General features: G+C 43.4%; 1 protein-coding gene across 1 annotated transcript in view; it reads right to left on the bottom strand.

The window, feature by feature from the left end:
* The window catches only part of LOC109907012 (plexin A3), a 125,147-nt gene that overhangs the window by 41,266 nt on the left and 61,103 nt on the right, over nt 1-22,778 (bottom strand). Inside the window, exons 5-9 of the mRNA XM_020504815.2 lie at nt 21,388-21,488; nt 15,523-15,646; nt 15,136-15,292; nt 14,227-14,326; nt 7,973-8,087 (exon numbers count right to left, since the gene is read on the bottom strand). Of these exons, the coding sequence (XP_020360404.2) occupies nt 7,973-8,087; nt 14,227-14,326; nt 15,136-15,292; nt 15,523-15,646; nt 21,388-21,488 (597 nt within the window). The remainder of the gene's footprint in view (nt 1-7,972; nt 8,088-14,226; nt 14,327-15,135; nt 15,293-15,522; nt 15,647-21,387; nt 21,489-22,778) is intronic.

Below are 22,778 nucleotides of genomic sequence, written 5' to 3'. Positions count from 1 at the left end.
GAGTGGCCATCCTGCAAAGATGACTGCAAGAGCACAGCGCAGAATGCTCATTGAGGTTAAGAAGAAGCCTAGAGTGTCAGCTAAAGACTTACAGAAATCTTTTGAACATGCTAACATCTGTGTTGACGAGTCTACGATACATAAAACACTAAACAAGAATGGTGTTAATGGGAGGACACCCCAGAAGAAGCCACTGCTGTCCAACAAAAACATTGCACGTCTGAAGTTTAAAAAACTTGTACCTGGATGTTCCACAGGCCTACTGGCAAAATATTCTGTGGACAGATTAAACTACAGTTGAGTTGTTTGGAAGGAACACACAACACTATGTGTGGAGAAAAAAGGCCAACAACAAAACCTCATCCCAACTGTAAAGTTGGTGGAGGAAGCATCATGATGCGGGTCTGCTTTGCTGCCTCAGGGCCTGGACAGCTCGCTATCATTGACGCAAAAATGAACTCCCAAGTTTATCAAGACATTTTGCAGGAGAATGTTAGGTAATCAGAATGGCTTCAACAGAAGAAAATAAGCCTTCTGAAGGGGCCCAGTCAGTCCTAACCTCAACCCAATTGACATGCTGTGGCATGACCTCAAGAGAGCAGTTCACACCAGACATCCCAAGAATATTGCTGAACTGAACAGTTTTGCAAAAAGGAATGGTCCAAAATTCCTCCTGACTGCTATGCAGGTTTGATCCGCAACTATGATGTCTAAACTGGTTATTATCCTGGCTGGGTTCTGTGTGATGTCTAAACTGGTTATTATCCTGGCTGGGTTCTGTGTGATGTCTAAACTGGTTATTATCCTGGCTGGGTTCTGTATGATGTCTAAACTGGTTATTATCCTGGCTGGGTTCTGTATGATGTCTAAACTGGTTATTATCATGGCTGGGTTCTGTATGATGTCTAAACTGGTTATTATCCTGGCTGGGCTCTGTATGATGTCTAAACTGGTTATTATCCTGGCTGGGTTCTGTATGATGTCTAAACTGGTTATTATTCTGGCTGGGTTCTGTATGATGTCTAAACTGGTTATTATCCTGGCTGGGTTCTGTATGATGCCTAAACTGGTTATTATCCTGGCTGGGTTCTGTATGATGTCTAAACTGGTTATTATCCTGGCTGGGTTCTGTATGATGTCTAAACTGGTTATTATCCTGGCTGGGTTCTGTATGATGTCTAAACTGGTTATTATCCTGGCTGGGTTGAGGTTATTGCTGCCAAAGGAGGGTCAACCAGTTATTAAATCCAAGGGTTCACATACTTTTCCCACCCTGCACTGTGAATATTTAGACATGAAAACGTATAATTGCTTGTGTGTTAGTAGTTTATGCAAACTGTGTTTGTATATTGTTATGACCAATTTATGCAGAAATCCAGGTATTTCCAAAGGGTTCACAGATTTTTTCTTGCCACTGTATATTTTGTTGCGAATGCAGCTAGCTAGTTTAGCCTACTCAAACACCCGGCTGAAACAGAGAGGGATGCTATGCTAGCTAGCTGGCTATGGCTATCCAACACTGGAACTCTTCCAAGTCAAGGTAAGGTTTTGGTTTTATAAATGTATTGACATTGGGACCAGCCGGTGTAACTGCTAAACTTCTTGCTGACTGCACACTGTACTCCATGATTGTAGTGAGTTTACTAACAAGTTACTTCTAGTAGCTATGTTGACTATGGCGTTAGCTAATATGGTGACAACGATGTAAGCTGTGTGTAGCGGTTATCGGATATGATATGAAAGTTTGGCTTGGAAAGTTTTCTTCAGCTGGTCAGTGACAGCTGATGTGTTTTGCACTGAAGTCCATAAGCGAAGTGAAAATGTGAGAGGAGGAGAGCATATAGATGCGAGAAGGAATTATAGATATCATGCTGCTTGTATGTGATCAGGGTTGTATTCATTCTGCCGATTGTGTTGAAAATCGTTTCTTAAACGCATGTAAACGGAATGAAACGGGGATAAACATACCTGAATTTGTCCAATGGAAACTCTTGTTTGTAACTGTTGGACTAATGATTACACCCTAGATCAGCTAGATGTTGGCTCGAGTGTATAAGGCGGTATAGAATCTGTCACTGTCTGTCACCATGATTACTTTCATTTTCCTCTCGACCTTGAACGTTGTAAACGTAACCTCATGATGGGTAAAGAGAAAACCCGAGTCTCATGTAGTAGCTTAAACCTATCAATGTTACATTGAGCTGGGTGAATGGAATATGAATGACAGTCATCCAATATGCTGTAATAGCCATGCTCATAACAAAAGATTTGTCCTCCCTCATCTTAAACCTCACGACTGCCACTGCTGGCTATGCTATAAGACATGTAATACATGTGAGGCTAATGCAATAAGCCATGTAATAGAGGAGCAGTCCCTCCTCGGTGGTAGGCCTACAGTACAGTAACAGTATAGTCTCCGAGGCAGCTGTATATTCTCCCCCAGCAGGGCCGTTCCCTAATGCTGATTAGCACCCCATTAAGAAAGCCCGGGAGTTTACAGCCTGTTGACAGTGTTTCCATTAACCTTATTGTGCATATCCCAGTTATCACACAGCTAAGCACTTTTCTCTGTTGAAACATTAAAAGCCAGAGATGGTAGTGAGGTATAATTTTTCTCTCGCTTTCTCCCTCTCTCTCTCTCTCTCTCTCCCTCTCTCTCTCTCTCTCTCTCTCTCTCTCCCTCTCTCTCTCTCTCTCGCTCGCTCTCTGAAAGCAGTGACTAGCAAAATCGGGCTGTTGCTGCTTACATATGCGTACATTTCTCCTTCACCATTGCTTAGCCACTGTTCTTTCCCTTTTCTATTTCTCCTCTCTTAATCCCATTTACAGTCTCCATTCGCTGTAGTCCTTGAAATGGGCTCCCTACGCGTGGTAGAAAAAAACACAACCCTCCAAATCATCTGAGAGCTGCTCCAATTAAACGCTAGCTACACGGCAGGCTCCTAATTCTTCCTAATCAAACTCAAACTAGTAGCATCTAAACTCAACGTGGGAAATATATGGATTGAACACAGTTTGCTATTCTGGACTCCAGCATCTTCTACAATTTATGGATAGATTTTTATTTTATTTTATTACTAATAGAAAAGCAACCAAGAAGAAAAAAAAGAACTGTTATGATATCATAGCTGACATGGAAACAACCCTTGATGACAGAGAAGGATTCAAGCCACTTTGTGCCACAAAGACCGGTAGACTGAGGCAATAGAAAGTTCTCACATATAGGCTGTGACCAATAACAAAGCATGCAGGGAACCAATCTGATCTTGATGTTTTACTTGCAAAGTCTTTTGTAGCTTATCTTTCTTGTTTGGCATGAGAAGAGAAGACAGGGGGGGGGGTTCTTATGCTTCTCCTCAGTGGGTTGTACAGTGGCCTCTGGGTTACACAGTGAGTAATGGGCCAACTTGATTTCTGTGGCCGTGGAGGGGGCTCGGTAATGGGCTACTGGTGACAGATGCACACAGTGTCACTTCCTGTCTTGCTGAGACACTGAACCTCTTTTGCCGTCCCCACCGCTGAGTGCCAGGACCACTGCCATGCTTCCTGCCGGGCTAATGGCTCCTCGGTCACTCATCCCACAATTAATTACTGGGCCATCACTCGTTAATAAAGGGCCGTCCCACTGAGACACAGCACCGAGGGGAACAGAGGGTTGTTTTCGAGAGCCCAGCAGAGCGCTGTTTGATCTCAGGGGCCCTCTGGGAAAGGCCAATATGAAAATGTGTCTTTGAGCTCTCACTAAATATTAGGAGTCCCAGTGAGACGCTCCCCCTGAGCTGGCGAGGAGCTCCCTTTAAGGTTAAAGATCTGCATGGTGTAATTAACTTTAGTGTAATGATTCATGTGGGGGAAATGTGGGACGGAGCAGGCTGCACAGTATCTATCTGCCAGCCTGTCTGTCTGTTGGGCTCTGTGGCTGGCTGGCTGGTGGGGCCAGAAGATTTTCTTCAGATGGAAAATCGATTCCTACTCAGATACTCTCAACTGAGGAGCTGAGGCTGAGAATAAAAGAGCATCCTTGGCCGTGAACAACTCTGCGATCTCTCGGTTTAACCAACCAATTAATGTACTAAATAAGGAACCTTTCACATCACAAAGCCTGTTTCCAAACTCTGTATGCAAGATTTGGACTCTACCCTTACATTTGCAGCACAGCAACTTTTTAAACCCATATCAGGTTTCAGTCATTCAAAACATTCCCCTCTCAGAAACCAAACAGTTTACGGCTGCTGGTTCCCACAGGGATGACTTTTCCCACCCTAATGAACGTGGTGAAGGACCAGTAATGAGCTATATATCTCATGTCAATAGTAGTCATTATCACATCACTGAATACACCAACTAATGACACTACCTAATCTAAATGACAACACATGACTAAGGGCAAGAACATTTCAAATTAGCCTATAGATACATACAGAGTGAAACTTTTATTCAGGGGGGAAGGGTTTGTTTTTTATTTCTCATTTCCTGTGAGCCATACATCCTTGTGGAGGACAGTGAGTTTGGACGGAGCTCAGTTCTGATCCAGTCCTATCTCTCTCTGCACACTCCTGGAATGAAGTAGGCCACTGTGCTGTGGATTATACAGTAGGATCTGGCGGGCTGGCGTGTCCTTGGAGAGACATGGGGGAGAAACCTGTTCTGAGTAGAGCAGCACATCTCCTCCCCCCAGCCCATAGCCCTCTCTCTTTCTGTTTGTCTGTTTGGAGTGCCCCCGCTGTTTCTCTGAAGCACCTCTCCAACCCAAGGCCAACAAAGCCCTGGTAGCACACTGGAGAACAGGGCTGCAGATGAGACACGCTCCACTGACACAATCACACACATATGCAACCAGAGAGATAGACACACTAGAGGGCTGCATTCCTGCGGGACCTGCATGTCCCGACAAAGATCATTGCTTCATGGGCTCTATTTTTTGACCTGCGGTTGGGAGCGGGCGGTCAAACAGACAGCTTTGGGATTCAAATATTTGTGTTTTCCCACAAATCATTTGGAAACGGTTGACTTTCTGCTTTGTATGCGCTAGCCTAGGCCAGGGATGGGCAACTCCAGTCCTCTGGGCCTGATTGGTGTCACACTTTTGCCCCAGCCCCAGCTAACACACCTGACACCAATAATCAACTAATCATGATCTTCAGTTTAGAGTGTGATTAGTTTAATCATCTGTGTTTGCTAGGGATGGGGGAAACATGTGACACCACTCCAGCCCCCCAAGGACTGGAGTTACCCATCCCTGTCATACCTCTTGTATTAAAAACACATCTTTGTTGCATTTTTCACACACTCAGAATTCGCTGCTTCAAGTTCAGTAGCCTACTTCTCCTCTCCTAGCTGGGCGTGCGAGATCAAGTGTGTCTACTATATTTGTAGTCTACAGGTTCAGTGTGGTCTCAATTCAATAGAGTAGGCTATAGCCTATGCATAGACGGAGAAGAACGGGGCAGTTAGCTATCCAAGGAAATGTACTTCACAAATATGATTAGCCTCTAGTTTACTATATTGTCTAGAAATAAATAATGGTCAACCATATTTGTCTCCGTCTGAAAATCGTCCCTCCCCTAAAAGGTGGGCTATAAAACAGAGCTCAAGAGAAAGAGCAAGTCTCTCCAACTCTTCTCTCTTGAAACTATGTCTAGCCTATTGGCTGATATTGCCCAGTAAATACAGATAGCCTATATAATGGACCATGTGAGAATCTCTGGTAATTAAACATTTTGATATTGCCAATAGGCTGCCCAATTGCTGCGACCATGGCTGGCAAGTGAGCTGCGTCATATTCATCTAAAATAACATTGGATATATAACGTGGGAAATAATGTGGGACTGCGGTTGGTTCCGGAACCAGTTCTTGCGGTAGCGTGTGGGAGTCAGACAGAAAGTCAGCGGGTGTGGGCAGGTGTGCTATGAAAAGCCGTGGGTGGGAGCGGGTTGAATAAATCAGTCCCACACAGACCTCTAACACACACACATATGCACACAGAGACAGACACGCGCACGCACACAGATCCACACACTAACAATCTAAAACTTAAAACATGAACAACTGACATTGACCACTGGACAGAAATACTATTCGTTGAATAATAGACCACTGTGCTAAGTTCAAAAAACGCGCTCTGGCAGCCAGGCCTACGTCAAAATAGATTTTTCCCCTCTGCTTTACTTTACAGCAAATGACAGTGAACTTGTTTAATCACAACATACCAGTCCAAGCCTACTTCTAAAATCCTCTTATGATATGTGTGCTCGTTTGTGAATCACCCCCTCTTTCTCTGTGGGGGTGGAGGAAGAGGAGACAATACTGACCTGCTTCTCCACCATATTCCCCCTCCAGTATCAACAGTGCATGAGTCACTCTTTTTCGCTGAGTAATTCCTTTTTTTTCTCAGAGGGAGATAAGGAGATTGTCAATCGTGGTGCTGGGGGCAAGGAGGCTGGGGGAGGCAGTGACGGGCTGGCTGGCACATCCCTGCCGCCCTGCTGTTGGCTGCCTCTGTCTGATAAGCCTAGATAAGGCATCGCTTTGATGTTCAGTTAAGTGTCAAATTAAAATGTGCCAAAAGCCGAAGGGAGCGTGTTTCCACCCCCCTGTTACAAAGGGACGCTGCTCCTCTTTTCTCTTAACCCCTCTCCCCTACCCCCTGTCACCCCTGATCCGTATTCTGAACAGAGATGGCTCTACTTGTAAAGTAAGGTGGTTGTTAATTAGGGGATGTATTCTTATATGATGCTTGTATTAGTCAAATTACTGTTTCATCTTCTGTCTCCAATTCATTACGAATCATCCATTATGATTCTCCTGCTAAGAACACAGAATAATGAGGGCAATTTGCTTTATTCTGTTTGTTTCAACGTTCATTGTTAATCTATCAGCATTTTGTGTTATCAATCATGTTTGAACAGATCATGGAAGTTTACAAGCTGGTAGAATCTTCTGTGAGAAGACAACAACAGCAGATTGGGGAGGTCTGTCTGTATCCCAGTCATATAAAGGGTGTTAAGGTTCTGTAGGGCATCTCTTGCTGAAAAACAACCACCGCAATAAAGCTACAGTGTTAAGTCCGAGCCTCTCAATACCCTCCTTATATACTGCTGCCCTGGGATTCTCAGCTGGTCTGTGGACCAGTCAAGTGTGTAATCAATGTGTTCTGAGACACTGAGAAAGAGAGCGACGGGGTAAGGGTGGATGCAAAGCCATTATGAGATCCAGACAATTACTCTGGTGTCACTCTCTGTCACAGTAAACCATCATTTGGCCTAGTTTGATGGTTTGACACTCTCAGGGGCATTGGGGAAGGAGCAGAGGCATATAGACGATGTGGGTTTTTATATTTAACATCAAATAAATACACATTGTACCAGATATTATGACATACAAAAAAAAAAAAAAGTATTGTGAAACCACATCATAGCACATTAGTTTATTGTTAACCGAGAAGCTAGTGACCTTTCTGGTCAGTTCGCTAGTCAGCTCATGCTCTTCTTTCCTGCAATTTTTTGGGGAGGGGAATACTACAACCCACCTTAAAGTGCCTGCATGTAAACGAAGGAAAATACATTTGCTTTGAAAAGATGGGCGAACAAAACTTCTATGGTTCAATATGACAAAGAATTCCAAGTTTACGACTGAATGGGACTTTAAGACCACTCCAATAAGTTAGTTCCCAAACGGTGCCGACAATGTGTCCCGGTCGTAGTGAATGCTTCGATTGTGTGGATCACACACACAACATTGGGACCAGTGTGTTAAACTATGGGGTCAGCTAGACCTAGGTTCACAGGACCATGACCAGGTTGGATTCTCCACGGACTGTAAAAGGGCCACAGCGCTGAGGTCATATGAATAATAAAAGCAGACAGGCAGCTCCATGGACAGCCTTCCTGTCACCCCGGGGGCCTCATCCTGTGTTCAGTCTGCTGTAAGATGCCATTCATTAGTGTCTGTTTGGGCAGTATAGTCTCTTACCTCCACGCTGCTGACGCGTCCCTCCTGGAAGGAGCACTCTGCCAGGTTGTTGGTGCAGATGTGGCGGTATTTACACCAGTTGCAGGGGAAGGGGCTGCTCACACAGGAGGTGCACCTGGGGAGAGAAGGGGGAGAGGGTGAACTCTCAGATTTAACAGCCTGACTTCGACTAAAGAGATCTACTGTCTGTGTGGATGAGAAGGGCTGCCTACAGATCTCTTGGTCAATATGTCATCAACCTCTCTGGTAAGCCTGCAGAGCCAATGGGCTAGGCTAGCATCATATTCTAGCTGCCTTTCAATTAGAAGCTAGAAATTAATTACAGCCTGAAAAGCTATTTCATCTGCAATCAAAATGATGATTCCAAGGACTATGAAATACCCGTGGACCACTGACAGTCCCACCATCAACGATAGGCAACACAGGTAAACGTCAGACTCTCAACGCATTGTAGGAGGACAGAATAAAAACTCAAGTGGTTTCCTTCCATGCTCGTTCCACTCTTACTCTGAGCCTTTCTGCGTTCCCCTCCGCCCCTCCTCCGCAGTACAGCCTATTGCATTCTGAGCACAAAAAGGTCTGCATGAGGAGAGGAACATCCACTTTGTCCCATACTAATCATAGCCTTCCTCTGGAGGCACGGTTCAAATCCCCTTTGGAGGGTACTCAGCAGTCTGCTCACACTGACTCCTTAGCTACACTGCACTGTATAATCTCCAGGCTGACTGCTGCCTCCCTGTCGGTGTGGGGGATATCGGAAAGCATTCTGCAGGCAAGCCACATTTTATATACACCTGGAAATAATACAAACACATTTTCAATACGGTGGACTGGCTACTTGTCGACCATGTTAATATAGCATTTGAGTCCGTGTATTCGTAGAGATTTACAATGCCTGCTCTACACATATAGTATACCTCAGCAGCCCTGACTCTTGTAAAGGGAATGAAAATGCCTGCTTTAATATGAGAACAACGAGTGCCACTGGCTGTAGGCTGGTGCAGTGCTGCCTTCCACTGCAGAGGGAGGGGATCTGTTGTAAATACTGTGTGCAGATCAGCATGTCTTGACTGAAATATGCAATATGCTGCGTCAGGGGTATAAACTCCATCAATTCACTTTGGTCTAATTTCAGTGAAGCCTGAGAAACACAGCACGGCCAAAACTTGACACACTGATGAAGTGAGTTTCCTTCCTAACATCACTGCTTGGAAGTGGATTCAGTAGCCAATCGGAGTGGTGTTTCTGGAAACTGGTCAAATCAAATTTTATTAATCACATGCTTCGTAAACAACAGGTATAGACTAAAAGTGAAATGCTTACTTATGGGCCCTTCCCAACAATGCAGAGAGAAAGAAAATAGATAAATCATAGAAAAGTAATAACACTTAATAATTCAAGTAATAATAAATACACAATGAGTAACGATAACTTGGCTATATGCACAATGTACCAGTACCAAGTCGAGGTCCAGGGGTACGAGGTAATTGAGGTAGATATGTACCTATAACTAGGACTATAGTACAGTTGAAGTCAGAAGTTTACATACACCTTAGCTAAATACATTTAAACTCAGTTTTTTCACAATTCCTGACATTTAATCCTAGTAAAAATTCCCTGTCTTATGTCAGTTAGGATCACCACTTTATTTTAAGAATGCGACATGTCAGAATAATAGTTGAGAGAATGAAGATGATTGAGAGAATGCCAAGAGTGTGCAAAACTGTCATCAAGGCAAAGGGTGGCTACATTGAAGAATCTCAAATATAAAATATATTTGCATTTGTTTAACAATTTTTTTATTTTAAAGTTTTGATGTCTTCACTATTATTCTACAATGTAGAAAATAGCAAAAAATATATTTAAAAAATAACCTTGAATGAGTAGTTGTGTCCAAACTTTTGACAGGTACTGTATATCTCTGATCTTTTATCTCCATATGAGCCAGGACGCAGCTTGAGATCCTCTGGCAGCCCATTCCAAAGTCTAGTTTGAAAACTGAAGCAGACTGGGCATTTGCCATTAGGGCCCCTAGACCTTGGAATGGTCTGGCAGTGGAGATCAGGCTTGCAGATGCAGTGCCTCTTTTAAATCCCTGCTGATGACATACTACAGTAACATAAAAATACTTGATTTCACTGTAAGATTTTAATGAGCTATCTTGTTTCTTTCCTCTTCCTTCTGTCTATGTTTCTTTGTTAGCACTTTTATTTTATTTGATCATTTTATGATGTGAAGCACTTTGTTACCTGTATTGAAAAGCGCTATACAAATAAAGTTGTTATTATTATTATTATTGGAATGCCTGTGGAAAATATGACTGACAGGTAAATAATGGAGATAGGAAGGGGAGAACTGAAAGGTGTTGCAGGGGAGACGAGAGAGAGCCTTAAAAGGTATCCCAGAGATGTAATCATTTCTTACCTTCCAGTCTTACAATAAGAAGCTTTTGTGCTTAAATGCCTAAAATGGCAAGGGGAGATACGGTGAAAGTATATAATCAGTCAGAGCTTCAGAGCTAGCTAACTTCCCTTTTACAGGTGGTCATTATCCCTGAGGATGCAAGAAGGGAAGGAGCTCTTACAAAATTGCGGGAGAAGAAAATGAGAGCCAACGTGGCAGGGCTGGGGTGAGTGAGTGAGTGCTGTCCACCAGCAACACCAGAGGGGGAAACAATTCAAGGGCTAAATGTTCCCACAGGGTTTTTGTGAAAACAGGAAATCTGGCTTGGCTTCAGGCAGACTACTCTGGCAAGGTAGGCCTCTGCCGAGGTTGCCATGGCAACTGCCGAGCCCTGCATGGATTATGTTACCCTGCTTCCTTACACTAGAGAATTGATCGTTGTGTATGTATTCTGCCAGCCGACAAGGCTATTTTATTCTCTGACAAAAAAACGCATTCATTTAATAATAATAATAATAAGTAGAGCGCTTTTCAATTTACAGACGTAAATAACCAAGCTCTTTACATTGAGAGCAACCATTAAAATTAAAATTAAAAGGGCTCTACAAATAAAAACATTAAGCGAGAAATTAACAGATAGCTAGCGGTCTAGTACTATACAAGACACAGTAAAGGAGGCAACAAGGTCAAAACAATAGAACTCGACACTAACGTACAAGACCAACGACAGACACCCCAACAGAGATCACATTAAGTGAAAGCCAGTTTGAAAAAGTGTTTCTTAATCTCAAACTTAAAGGCAGTGGTGGTCTGGGGCATGCGGAGGGTGGGAGGGATGCGGAGGGTCTGGGGCATGCGGAGGGTGGGAGGGATGCGGAGGGTCTGGGGCATGCGGAGGGTGGGAGGGATGCGGAGGGTCTGGGGCATGCGGAGGGTGGGAGGGATGCGGAGGGTCTGGGGCATGCGGAGGGTGGGAGGGATGCGGAGGGTCTGGGGCATGCGGAGGGTGGAAGGGATGCGGAGGGTCTGGGGCATGCGGAGGGTGTGAGGGATGCGGAGGGTCTGGGGCATGCGGAGGGTGGGAGGGATGCGGAGGGTCTGGGGCATGCGGAGGGTGGGAGGGAGGTCCGAGAGAGCAGAATGCTCGGTCACCCATTGTTTTTAGGCGTGTCTTTGGGACTGCAAGGAGTCTTTGACCATTTGACCGGAGTGAACGTGAGAACTGTTAAGGGCTGAGAAGTTCACTGAGGTATTGGGGACCAGAGCCATTTTTTGAGGAATAACAGGAATTGGATGGGTAGCCAGTGCAGATAGGCTAGAATGGGGGTGTGATGTGGGTTCTTGTGAGGACCCTGGCATTTCTGTTCTGCACAAGCTGCAGCCTGTGGATGCCTTTTGAAGGGAGAGCACCAAGGAAGCCATTGCAGTAATCAAGTCGGGAGGTGATGAGGCAGTTGACCAGCTTTTTCAGATCAAGTTTGGAGAGAACAGGACAGAGCCGGGTGATGTTTCTCAGGTAAGCCGCAAACAAATTATAGTAAGCATGTTTGGATGTGATGAAGACTGAGTTTGCCAGATAACCACTTTTTCTACATTAACGTGTTCATCTTAAACTGTGAGGCATCATGTAAATTCAAAAACAATGGCAATATACACAATATTCAGTATGATACTGAGTGTCATACACTCCTCCATGTCAAAAAAGAACACTGACACCCACACCATCGACCCAGTGCTAACCGAGAGTCTTGTGCAGCTGAAATGCAAATGCGCACATATGGCAGTAAAACAGTGCAGCTCCACAAACGAAGCAGAAGAAAGACGAGACCTCAGGCATGGAGCTCAGCACTTCACAGAAGCTGCAGCCAGCGAGAGGCTCTGAGCGAGGGGCTCCGACTGATCCTAGGAGAGAGGCACAGTCCCATTGTTCTGCCTCAGCACAGATGTGGTCTGGAAGCCTGGCCCTGCCCTGCGTGAGGCTGCTGCTGCTGTTCCAGACCAGGACCATATGAAATCATATTAGCCAGCAGCATCTGGCCAGCCTGTCCAGGACGTTATCTGGTCATGTGTCCTGTGGTCGTATGATGGATAACAGCGACAAGGAGTATGGACGTAGCAGTGGGACATCACACTGTGTATGGCATGATTGCCAGTTCTCATTGGTTTTGTCATTGTATTTATGTGTCCTTCCTTGTATTTTTGCTTTCCAACATGACGAGTTTCTGAAAGTCCTTGTTGAAAATAATGACAATAAACATAACTTTATACCATCTACAGCAGTGGTCACCAACCTTTTCTGAGTAAAGATCACTTTCGCAGTCAAAAAGCAAAGCCGAGATCTACCACTCAGATTTGTTTTAAAACATGACTTGGATTTTTTAAACATTAACCTAATAAAAACAGTTATGTTGGAATGAGGTTTGTGCAGTAGGCAGGCCTAAGACATTATCACAGCATATTGGCTAGATGTCAATATTGTTCTTCTCAGACCACATTATATTTCAAAACTTGAGCTTTGATGACAAAATAGAACAGTTGGTGTAGCACCTGTGAGGCACAGCTGAGTATAAATTGAAATCATTTGCTTTTTTATTTTACTGGACTGATGGCACCTGTATTTGATTGTGATGGTGCTTTCAAGGCAACTGGAAAAAAACTAGATAAAATCACGACGTCAGTGACGTTCAGGTCGGAAAGTCGGGGCTCTAGAAAGACGCCAAAGATTTCGAGTTGGATGACCATTCAAAGCTATTTTTCCCAGTCTAATCTAATTTTTTCCCTAGTTTCCAAAAGTCTTGAACACACTGAAGTCGGAGATGACGGAGTTACGAGTTCCCAGTTGTTTTGAACATGGCATTAGTCTCAGCGGATTGAGGGAGAGAGCAGCAGAGGGTCCACCTCTCACTGTCCATGCTCTCTCCTTCCTTTCCTTCTGGTGAGACTGATCAGAGAGAGGGGACACCGTTGTCCACTTGATGGTGAAACTCGAGTCGCATCGCATCCGCATCTGCCTCAAGCACAAATTCATGTTGTTCCTATGACCAGAGAAACTGAAATATTCCTTGATATTAAAATAGACATAACGAGCTGCTAATAATAATACAAATGCAGGGCTACTCATTAATTGCAGCTGCAGTGCAAACAGCAGTAGGTGTTTTATGTTTTGTAATAGTGTTGAATTAAAACAGTGACAGTGCTAAATGAAAAATTGAACCTGAGCTCACTCATAAAAACAGCAGCTCTTTTCTGTATTCTTTGACAGTCTCTCTGGTCATTGTTTTAAAAGTTATGAAATCTCAGGTAGGCTAGTATCAAACTTCTAGGCATGGTGATTTGAGCTATCCAATCGGCCAGCGCAGTAGGCACACTCGATTTAGCCACAGGTCTCCTGGTCCACCAGGTAGGCAGAATTTGTATTTTCAGACAAATGAAATGGTTATAAACTTTGCCAACCCGGTATGCAGGGCTTCTGAATCAAGTGTACCTACAGCCAACAGCGCAACACGAATAATACAAAAAAAGAACGCAAGCCTTTTATCGTCGGCTTTTCTACAGAAATGTTTGGTAATCGACTAGAAATGCGATCGACCAGTCGGTGACCACTGACCTACAGTATTTTTATACCATCATAAAAACAACTTGACGAGGAGATAAATGAATGAAAAAAAACAGGAAACCTGTGACTTGTCAAGGCAGTTTCTCAGCCTGACGTGGCTACACAGTCCCATAGAAATCATCAAGTAACTTCAAGTGACGGACTGACCCAATCAATATGTTACTTCACTGAACGCTCCTCTGTATTTCCTCTCCTCAGAGAGCGAGATGAGAGATCGCAATAGATAGATACTTACGACTGGAGCACGCTGCAGTTGTAGAAGATGAAGTCAGTGGTGATGAACTTGTGCCCTGTCTCCTTGGACTTCAGGAAGAACTTGACCACTCGCTTGTCACCTGAAATGACAAGAGACCCACAGTGAGCCAAACAGGCTAGAAGCTCGGAAACAATTATCCGTCCGTCTGAGATCCCATACCCCAGGAAAATAATCTTCTTCTAAGCAAATTAAATCATGTAGATTTGTATAAAAATGTCTAATTGCTCCTGCCTTTTATCTAACATTTCCATTACCAAGAGAAGTGCACTTATGGTCCTAAACAGGAACCCCATGAACAGATGTACTATTTCATTTGAAGTAAAGGCCGCATCTCAACTAGTCCAATTATACCTGTAGGCCTGACTTCAAGATAATTGGCAAAGCATTTCTAGTGGACTTTAAATAATTGCCGCTAATGGAACAAAACACGAGCTACTGCACTTTTCAGGTTCCCATCAGTAGATCTAGCAAGAGCATTCAGTTGTTTTCGAAAAACACATTAAGGCCCATGTCCACAAGGCTCAGAAAAACCAAAACACTGTGTACGTCAGACACATTACAGCAGTCTGAACAAAAAGCAAATATGATACAACCAACTGAAGTGTATGAAAACGTATAGATAATATCATACACAAAAAGTATGGCTATAGTGATAAATATGATCATCAGAAAATAACAACATTATTATTCCACGGACAACCTTTGAACGTGGTCCTCTGTATCTCAGTTGATAGAGCATGGCGCTTGTAATGCCCGCATAGTGGGTTTGATTCCCGTGACCACCCATATGTAAAATGTAAGTCGCATTGGATAAAAGCATCTGCTAAATGGTTTATATTATTATTATTATTAATATAGATTTATAGTGGTATCTGATAGAAGCTTTACCGTATCCCTGTGCGAGGGAGGGGACATCTCTGAGGGAGGGGGACATACAGAGGATCTGCCCCTTGGCCAGCACCTCCCCTGGGCTCTCTGTCAACTCCTCAAACACACACGTCACCCCGGCTGACAGGCTGGGCACGTTTACCACTTTCACACTCAGCTGGAGGGAGGAGGGGGGAGAGAGACGGGAGAGAAGCATATCAGGTGACAGGTGGAGTCGTCCCTGCGCGTATCCTTGCATCTCAGTGAAGGTTAGACTAACACCAGAAATCTTTAACGACAGCTTAATGAGCCAACTCCATATTGGTCATGTTGAGATTAGCTAGCGTCGTGCTTTTCTCTGGTGAGAACATTTTTTATTTTTTATATTTTTTTACAGCCTGTAATTACCTGGGTGGAAGTAGAGGTCACAGATATGTTGTTAGGTGTGACACTAATGTCCACACACTGGTCCAGCTCTGTGTTAAAATGCTGCGGCTCGGCCCACTTCTCACAGGCCTCCTGTCTGGAACACCTGGGAGAAAACCCAATGAGGTTAGGGGTCAATAATGATCACAACATTACATGCTGTACTACTCCTAAAATGACACTCAGCTCAATGCAGTACACAGCCTGCAGCCATATTACTGGGTAAAAATCCATCCACTCCATTGTCCAACAGAGCACCGGGAGTCTGGCACAAACGTGTAACCTCTGGAATAAGATTTAGGTGTAACAAATGACTGAGGTGGTTTAAGTGGGCAGGTCAGGTATGAGCAGCATAGAAATGATTCCAGTGTATGAACTAAGGTAGGGCTAACATGGCACCAATGGATGGTGCCTCGCTTCGAGCTCCTACAAAACATGGCAGGTTTCTACTTTTTCTTCACACCTGCACTGTTGGAGCTCGGAGCTTAAGTATTTCACTGTGTACTGCAACTACATCTTCAACCCAGTGCATGTGACTAAGTAGACATCTAATCTACTCTAATCATGAACACACATTTAGGAAAATACATGGAAATACCCCAAAATTACACATTTTGAAATATTCTGAGCCAAGCATCACTTCGCAACAAACTTCAAATATGTTTTTGTCACCAATTTCCCCATTGTCAGGTTAATGTTGCATAGCAGAAACTTTTATACTGCTAATTTACCTGGTCTTTATGATTGGAACCAATTCTTTCATAAATTCCTATTGAAGCCAGAACAATGACAATTCAAGCAAATGTTTTTTGTGACAGAAATATGATCAGGTTAATGCGACACATAGCAGCAGTTCTCTCTCTTGTTGCAGTTTTGTTTTAAGCCTGTTATTATCTGCTGTGGAAGTGAATGTCCTATTTTTCTCCTTACAGATTCTAAGGAGCAGCCGGATATTAAAACATTTATAACAGCAGCACATTTGTTAGACGTGGCGTTACTGTAAGTGCAGTTAAAAGTTTCACATGTTTAAGCTTGACAGCTGCACTGAAAGTGGCTGAGGATTATCCCCAATAAAAACGCCTGCTTATGCACCAACCAGCCCTGTCCTTTTTACCATGTCCAATATGTCACTGGATTTTACTGCAGACGATTAGGGATTATTTCACATGGGGACAGACAGAGCAGAGCATGACAACACACAGCATTATCTCACTACAATCTCCATTAACACCATGTCCAGAAACCATTCAATAAAATATTGTAACGTGATGAAAAGTAAATATAAGGAAAAAAATAAACATCAAAATCAAAATGAATGAAAATATAAACTGTTTTGTTCTGCCAATAAAATAAACTTGAAATGTGTCACATGCCTACTAATATTTCACAGGCTCGTCAATGCGAGAAAGCAGAAGCAGTGAAGCACAAACTTGATTTGAAGGTTAGCATTCAACTTAAGCGCATTGATAAGCGTGTCTCCGGAAGGAAATGTCTTTTATTTTCCTTTAGAAGAACATCTTCTTAGAGAATTAAGAAGCCGCTACAGTTCCAGGGCTGTTTTTTTTTTACCCGAGACGCAACACACCATAAATGATTTGTTTACTTCTAATTAAAGCCATATGTCTGGGGAAAGAATGGAGGTAGGCTTAATAAAAAATGCAGGGCCTAGACATGACTGCTCTCTGTAAAGTAAGTGGAACTGTGGTGCGTCTCCTCGCCAGCCAACAACAAACAATTCATATCACTGCGATTCTTCTGTTGCTTTGTCATTTCTTCTCATTCAGTTTCCAGGAATGAGATTTAATTCAATTACAGTGCAGCCCTCTTCCTAGTGGAATGGCAGATATGTGATTTATGGGGAAACGTTGTCCCCCTGGGGTGGAGGTCCCTTCAGCTGCTTTCTTTCTTTCTCTCTCTCTCTAACAGCCCTGCAATGACGCCATGAGAAATCCAGGGGATCAGGGACCTGCATTAGTGACTATTCTTTGTGGGGACAAAATGGACTCAACACATCTTCAATTAGCAGGTGAGGAGTCCTCTGTAATATATGATCAAGTTAAATGGGGATAGAAACTGTCAGAGGAGAATGTAGCGAGGCACTAAAGGCACTAGAGGGACATGGGTGAGAAACGGGAGATTGGGGGCTCACATTAACCCTAAGAGAAAGCCACGCGTTGAGCACATGGCTTCATTTAAACTTGAGAACAGGCTTTTTCTAAGGAATAAGCCCAGGAGAGTGGAGTAACTGATTTAGTCATTTATTTTGGCAGATAGGCTCCCTCCCTACATGCCCAATTCACCACTTCAGGTTATGTGAATTCTATTAAATAAATCCAAGGCCACATTCAAACCACATTATTTAAATTTTTTGTTTCACCTTTATTTAACCAAGTAGGCAAGTTGAGAACAAGTTCTCATTTACAATTGCGACCTGGCAATTATGACCTCTGTGTTCATTTTGACACGAAAAGGCAAAGTTTCAACTTGTTCAAATTATTAATTGGACGGAGGAGATTTCATAACACATTTAAATAATCTACTAATAATGTCATTACATAACTAAAATGGCAGTGTTGGGGTTAACTGGGAAGCATTGGGACACAGAGACAGGATCAATTGAGCACATTAATTGATATGGGGAGGGTGGGGGCCGTAACGGCCACTAAGGGTCTGGGTTAATTATCTATTTGACTTTGATTAGAGAGAAAGACAACACAAGAGACAATCATGTCTGCCGAGGGGGCGAAACTATTGAAAGGGCAGTCACTTATCACAGGCTTTCTTCACTGTCCTTTTTACTATAACCTTGAACCATGTTAATCTGAAACACCTTCTCTCAAAGACATCGGACAACATTTTCAGAATGTGCATTTGCTGCTCTGCAAAATGTTGGATAAAAGAAAGGCTGTCTTCAAACAGTAAACATTGCAGATGTTCCATATTACATTAAAAGGAAAAGCACATGATATTTTCATGTAATAGTAGTTGCTCTCAATGATCCTTTAATTATAATAATACGCTGACAATCCCAGTCTTATTTAAACTAACGCAGAGGTACCTTCACCATTCAGTGAGCACTTTACATTAATAACTGAACAGATACTGACATATGATGGCGTGCTGTCATTTCACGGTGTGCTTTCATCATTTATAGAACATTAATGAAGTCTCTTGAGTAGGGGAAGTTTCCACAAGATAAATGCCACATGAGACATCCTAACCAATGCCCCACTCAACAGATAGAGTAGCAGAGAAATCACTAAATAAGCCTGATTTGAATCACACTGCAAATCCATCTTCCAGTTTCCTGTTGTTGCCATGGACACAGACCATTTCCCAGGGTGCATTTTTTTTTCTCCTCTACCCTGGCTCGACTAACATGATGGCTCGAGGCTAAAGAGCCCTGGAGGAATAGCAGACAAAGCAGAGACAACAAGTAAAAGAAAGGGAAGCAGGTCAAAGCTAGTCTCCCAAACAAGAGTGTTTTTGGCAGGGGGTGTTTTTGAACAGCCATCTCCCATGGCAACCCATCTTCCCAAGGGAAGGGGAGCTCTGGCAACACGTTTTAAGAATTAAGATTTAACAACCCCAAAATTTCACTGCATCGTTTTTCGGAGCATCACTCCAATACGTGTCATAACAGTAGCAAGACAAGCGATAAGTGCCTAGATAAATGTAGATATTACAGATCAGAGGAGCACATGACAACCCACACCACAGTTTTCATATGAAAACTCATCATACCACCTTCAAAAGCTTGAGGCAGTGCATTCAGATTGATAAGTGCCTTAAATGAGGTCTTGAGAGTTATGTCACACAGACGTACCAAAATAAAGCTCTCTATCCGTGAAATGAGAGCAAGGGTTGAATGGGGCCATTGCAGACATCTGTGTTAAACACTGAAATATACAGCTGAAATAGCTACCTCATGATCAAAAAAGCAATATCCCACAAAGGACTCAAAATAAAAAACCTCAAGACCACAAAAAAAACTGCTTTAGAAAGTTCAGGATATTATTAGTTTCATTTTAGGACCTGTGACCGCATCGATTGGCCTAGAAAAAGTAATATCAAAGATATCGAAGAAACCACAATGAGTTTTAGTAGTCTGGTCAGAAATTCTAAAAATTAAAGACAATCTAAAGTTGAGCACCAAGTAAAGTGTGTGCTGAAAACGTGGCTCATTGACTGGGGTTGAATAGGAGATGCCCATTGTGGTCCATGGAAGCGAGTCATCCCAGTAATTTGAGTTACCTCCTGCACATGAATGAGCAGTCTGAGGTTGCCTGGCCTGGCCTGTACCCTGCTAGGAGGAACAAAGCCCTGCTTTCTGTTTCTCATGGGCCCCAACACTGTGAGACGACACAACTCAGACTCCACTGAGCATATGACCTGAGTGTGTCTGCTGTCCCACTGACTGAATGTGCCTGTCACCCCATCTCAATCTGACCCAATCAAAATCCCTTTGTTTCTCTGTTTGAGCATCATAGGGGTTCAAGTAGACAGCCAGCCTGACAGACAGCACGTTGAAGCCCCCTAAAGGAGCAGAACACGAGTGGATGGGAATAGAAGCGGATTGTGTCACACAGGGATGACGCTTCACCTGAGAGGAACAGAGGTTGGACGTATGAATCAGGCACAATTCAGCCATTCAATCTATTCATCACTTTGCTTGATCTCACACTAATTGCGCTGTGCAGTGGTTGTCACAAGGTCATGTAAAAAAAAATGGGGATATCGCATTAATATGCAAACAAATGTCACTTTCAAACTGGTTTGGCAAAATCTATGCTAATTATTACATCATCAGTCCGAAGATTGTTATCTTGATTAAAGTATGGATGGCAGGGAGAAATATAAAAGGACTGAATTCATTTATTTGTAATAAAAAAAAAAATTGGATATCATTGAGGACTTAGGCTCAGAAAAAAAGATGTTCATCTACCTCTGGACATTATCTAGATATGTAACACAGTGACAAAACCAGGCCTTAGTGTGAGAAATGTAACATAATGAAACAGTTTCAGGACTTTCCCATGGCTTGCTATTTGAAAGACGTGCTTACATTTCTGGACCTTTCATTGAAATCCACTCAGGGGATTTCTGCTCTACTTTATTAGTGTTACTTTGTTTTTCCGTTAATCATATGTCAGAGAAACCCCCTCCATATTGTGGCCATTACACTCAATAAATGAAAGTGTACACTATGCAGCAGCCACACATGCTTCTCCCTTCGCAGGAATACCCTTCTCCCTGTAACTGAACACATCACTCTGTCATGACGTACCCAGTCAATTCATCTACAGTGGGACTGGAGGAAAAATGTGCATGATGACAAGTGAGGGAGTGAGAGAGGAGTGGCAGAGGGCCAGCAATATTTAGAAATTTCCTGAGCTCCTACTAGCTGCTGCCCAGGGGTCATCCCAGGGGTCAACAGGAAGGATCACATCTGGAGCAGCTGTCACCTGTCACTTCCTGTGTGGAGCAGACTAGAGCGGGCCAGGTGGACTGGGTGACAGCAGGCAGCTTCCCACTAGTTGGGCTGAACCCCGGATCTCTTAGTGGTGCTATTAAAAGTCCATAATAAACTGGCTGTATTGCTGCTAGACTTTTACATTCCAACAGCATCTGGCCACCCTGATGTTTAACAGAGCCTCCATTATTCTCACTTTGATTGGTATCAAATGTCACCTTGGAAATCTGTGCAGCAGTTCTGGAATCAATTAATTCTGTTAAAGTTGGCATCAACTGAGGCAACTTGATCACACAAACCAACCAACCATTCTTTTTTCCCCCCAATACATTAATTTAGCCTTACAAGATATGAATGTAAAGTGATCCACTTACTTGTTGTGAAGAACACACCATCCACAGTGGGGATCTCCAGAGCCCAGACAGGTCTTGCAGGTGGTGTACTGGCCACAGCTCTCCACAGGTAACCTGCTCACCTGCAGAGCACAACAGAGCTTCAGCTTACCATCTGATTCAACCCACACACACCCTCATAGGCTCACGCTAGCACGCTAGCACTGTGCTTTTCACACATACAGGTTTTTTTTTTAAATGCGAAGAGAGTGTCAAACAAATCTAAATCCAAGCCATAACCGTGAATTTGTCATGATAGCATTAAGTTTACGTAAGATTTTCTGCTATGAAACAAAACAGAGTGAAAATTTTATGCTCACAATTTTCATGGGTTTTAGGGCACATCCAGGCTTCACAGACTAAACAATTCCCCGACACAAGGTCTGAATCAATTTATTAAACTGTGGCTTTCGACACAGACGTCTCGGATGCTGAAAATCTTTTTTTAGTGTAAGAGATGATGTGGATGCATCAGACCAAAAACTGTAAGCACTACACTACACTAGACTACACTACTTTACACTACACTGTATTTGGTTCAGTGACACCAGCTAAGCCTCCAGCCTCTGCAGTGATAGAGTGGGTCAATTCAACAGTGTTAGTAAACATTTCAAGCCTTTAAACGCTAGATGACTTATTCAACATACCACCCATGGCTAACTAAGAGTGACACAGTGCAGAGTCAGTGGAAAGAGTCATTTGCGGTTGTTCCCTTGTCGTAAACAGGCACAGTCTAATGGGTTGCCTCGAATGATTGATTTAAATATATAAAAATATATATTTTAGTGATCATCCCCCTCCCTTTGGCATCAAGTGAGACCATCCTTTTACATTTCCAGATGTCACTGGGTAGTATGTCACATACACCGTATGCACAACGCCGTTCTCTGCATGTCAATCATGTGCCCGGAAAGGACTTTAACAAAGACATCCTTGCCACTTTCATCTCTCCTAAAGTGCTGAAATGCTTACGCTGAGGGTACCTAATCTCCTTTGATCGCCTTAATTTTTTATAATTTTGAAACAGAGAAAAACACAATCCCGCCCAAAGAGATGTGGCGTTGCCTTTCAAGTTGCTGAGCTTCTGGTTCCAAGTACTGCTGCAGTGGAGAGGGCTACTAGCATTAACGCTAAGCGTTAAGCCTGGCAGGCCCTGTGGAGCGCAGGCCTGCCTCTCTGCCTCTAGTGTCAGGGAGTCAGGCGGTGGGTGGGCGAGGTGTTATGCCGAGATCTGTGCTTCCTGTCCCATGCTAATTTATACAGCAAAGAGCCAGCATGTAAACACACCACCACCACCGACATGTTTTATAATCCTCTGCCCTAAGTCTCCGTTTATGACATGATGCTCGGCTTTCAGCATCCCACAAGCACCT

This window comes from Oncorhynchus kisutch, linkage group LG17 (genome assembly GCF_002021735.2).
Source record: "Oncorhynchus kisutch isolate 150728-3 linkage group LG17, Okis_V2, whole genome shotgun sequence".
Lineage (NCBI taxonomy): Eukaryota > Metazoa > Chordata > Actinopteri > Salmoniformes > Salmonidae > Oncorhynchus > Oncorhynchus kisutch.
Note: the sequence above shows the minus strand (reverse complement) of the source record. Positions and strands in the feature narration are given on the sequence as shown.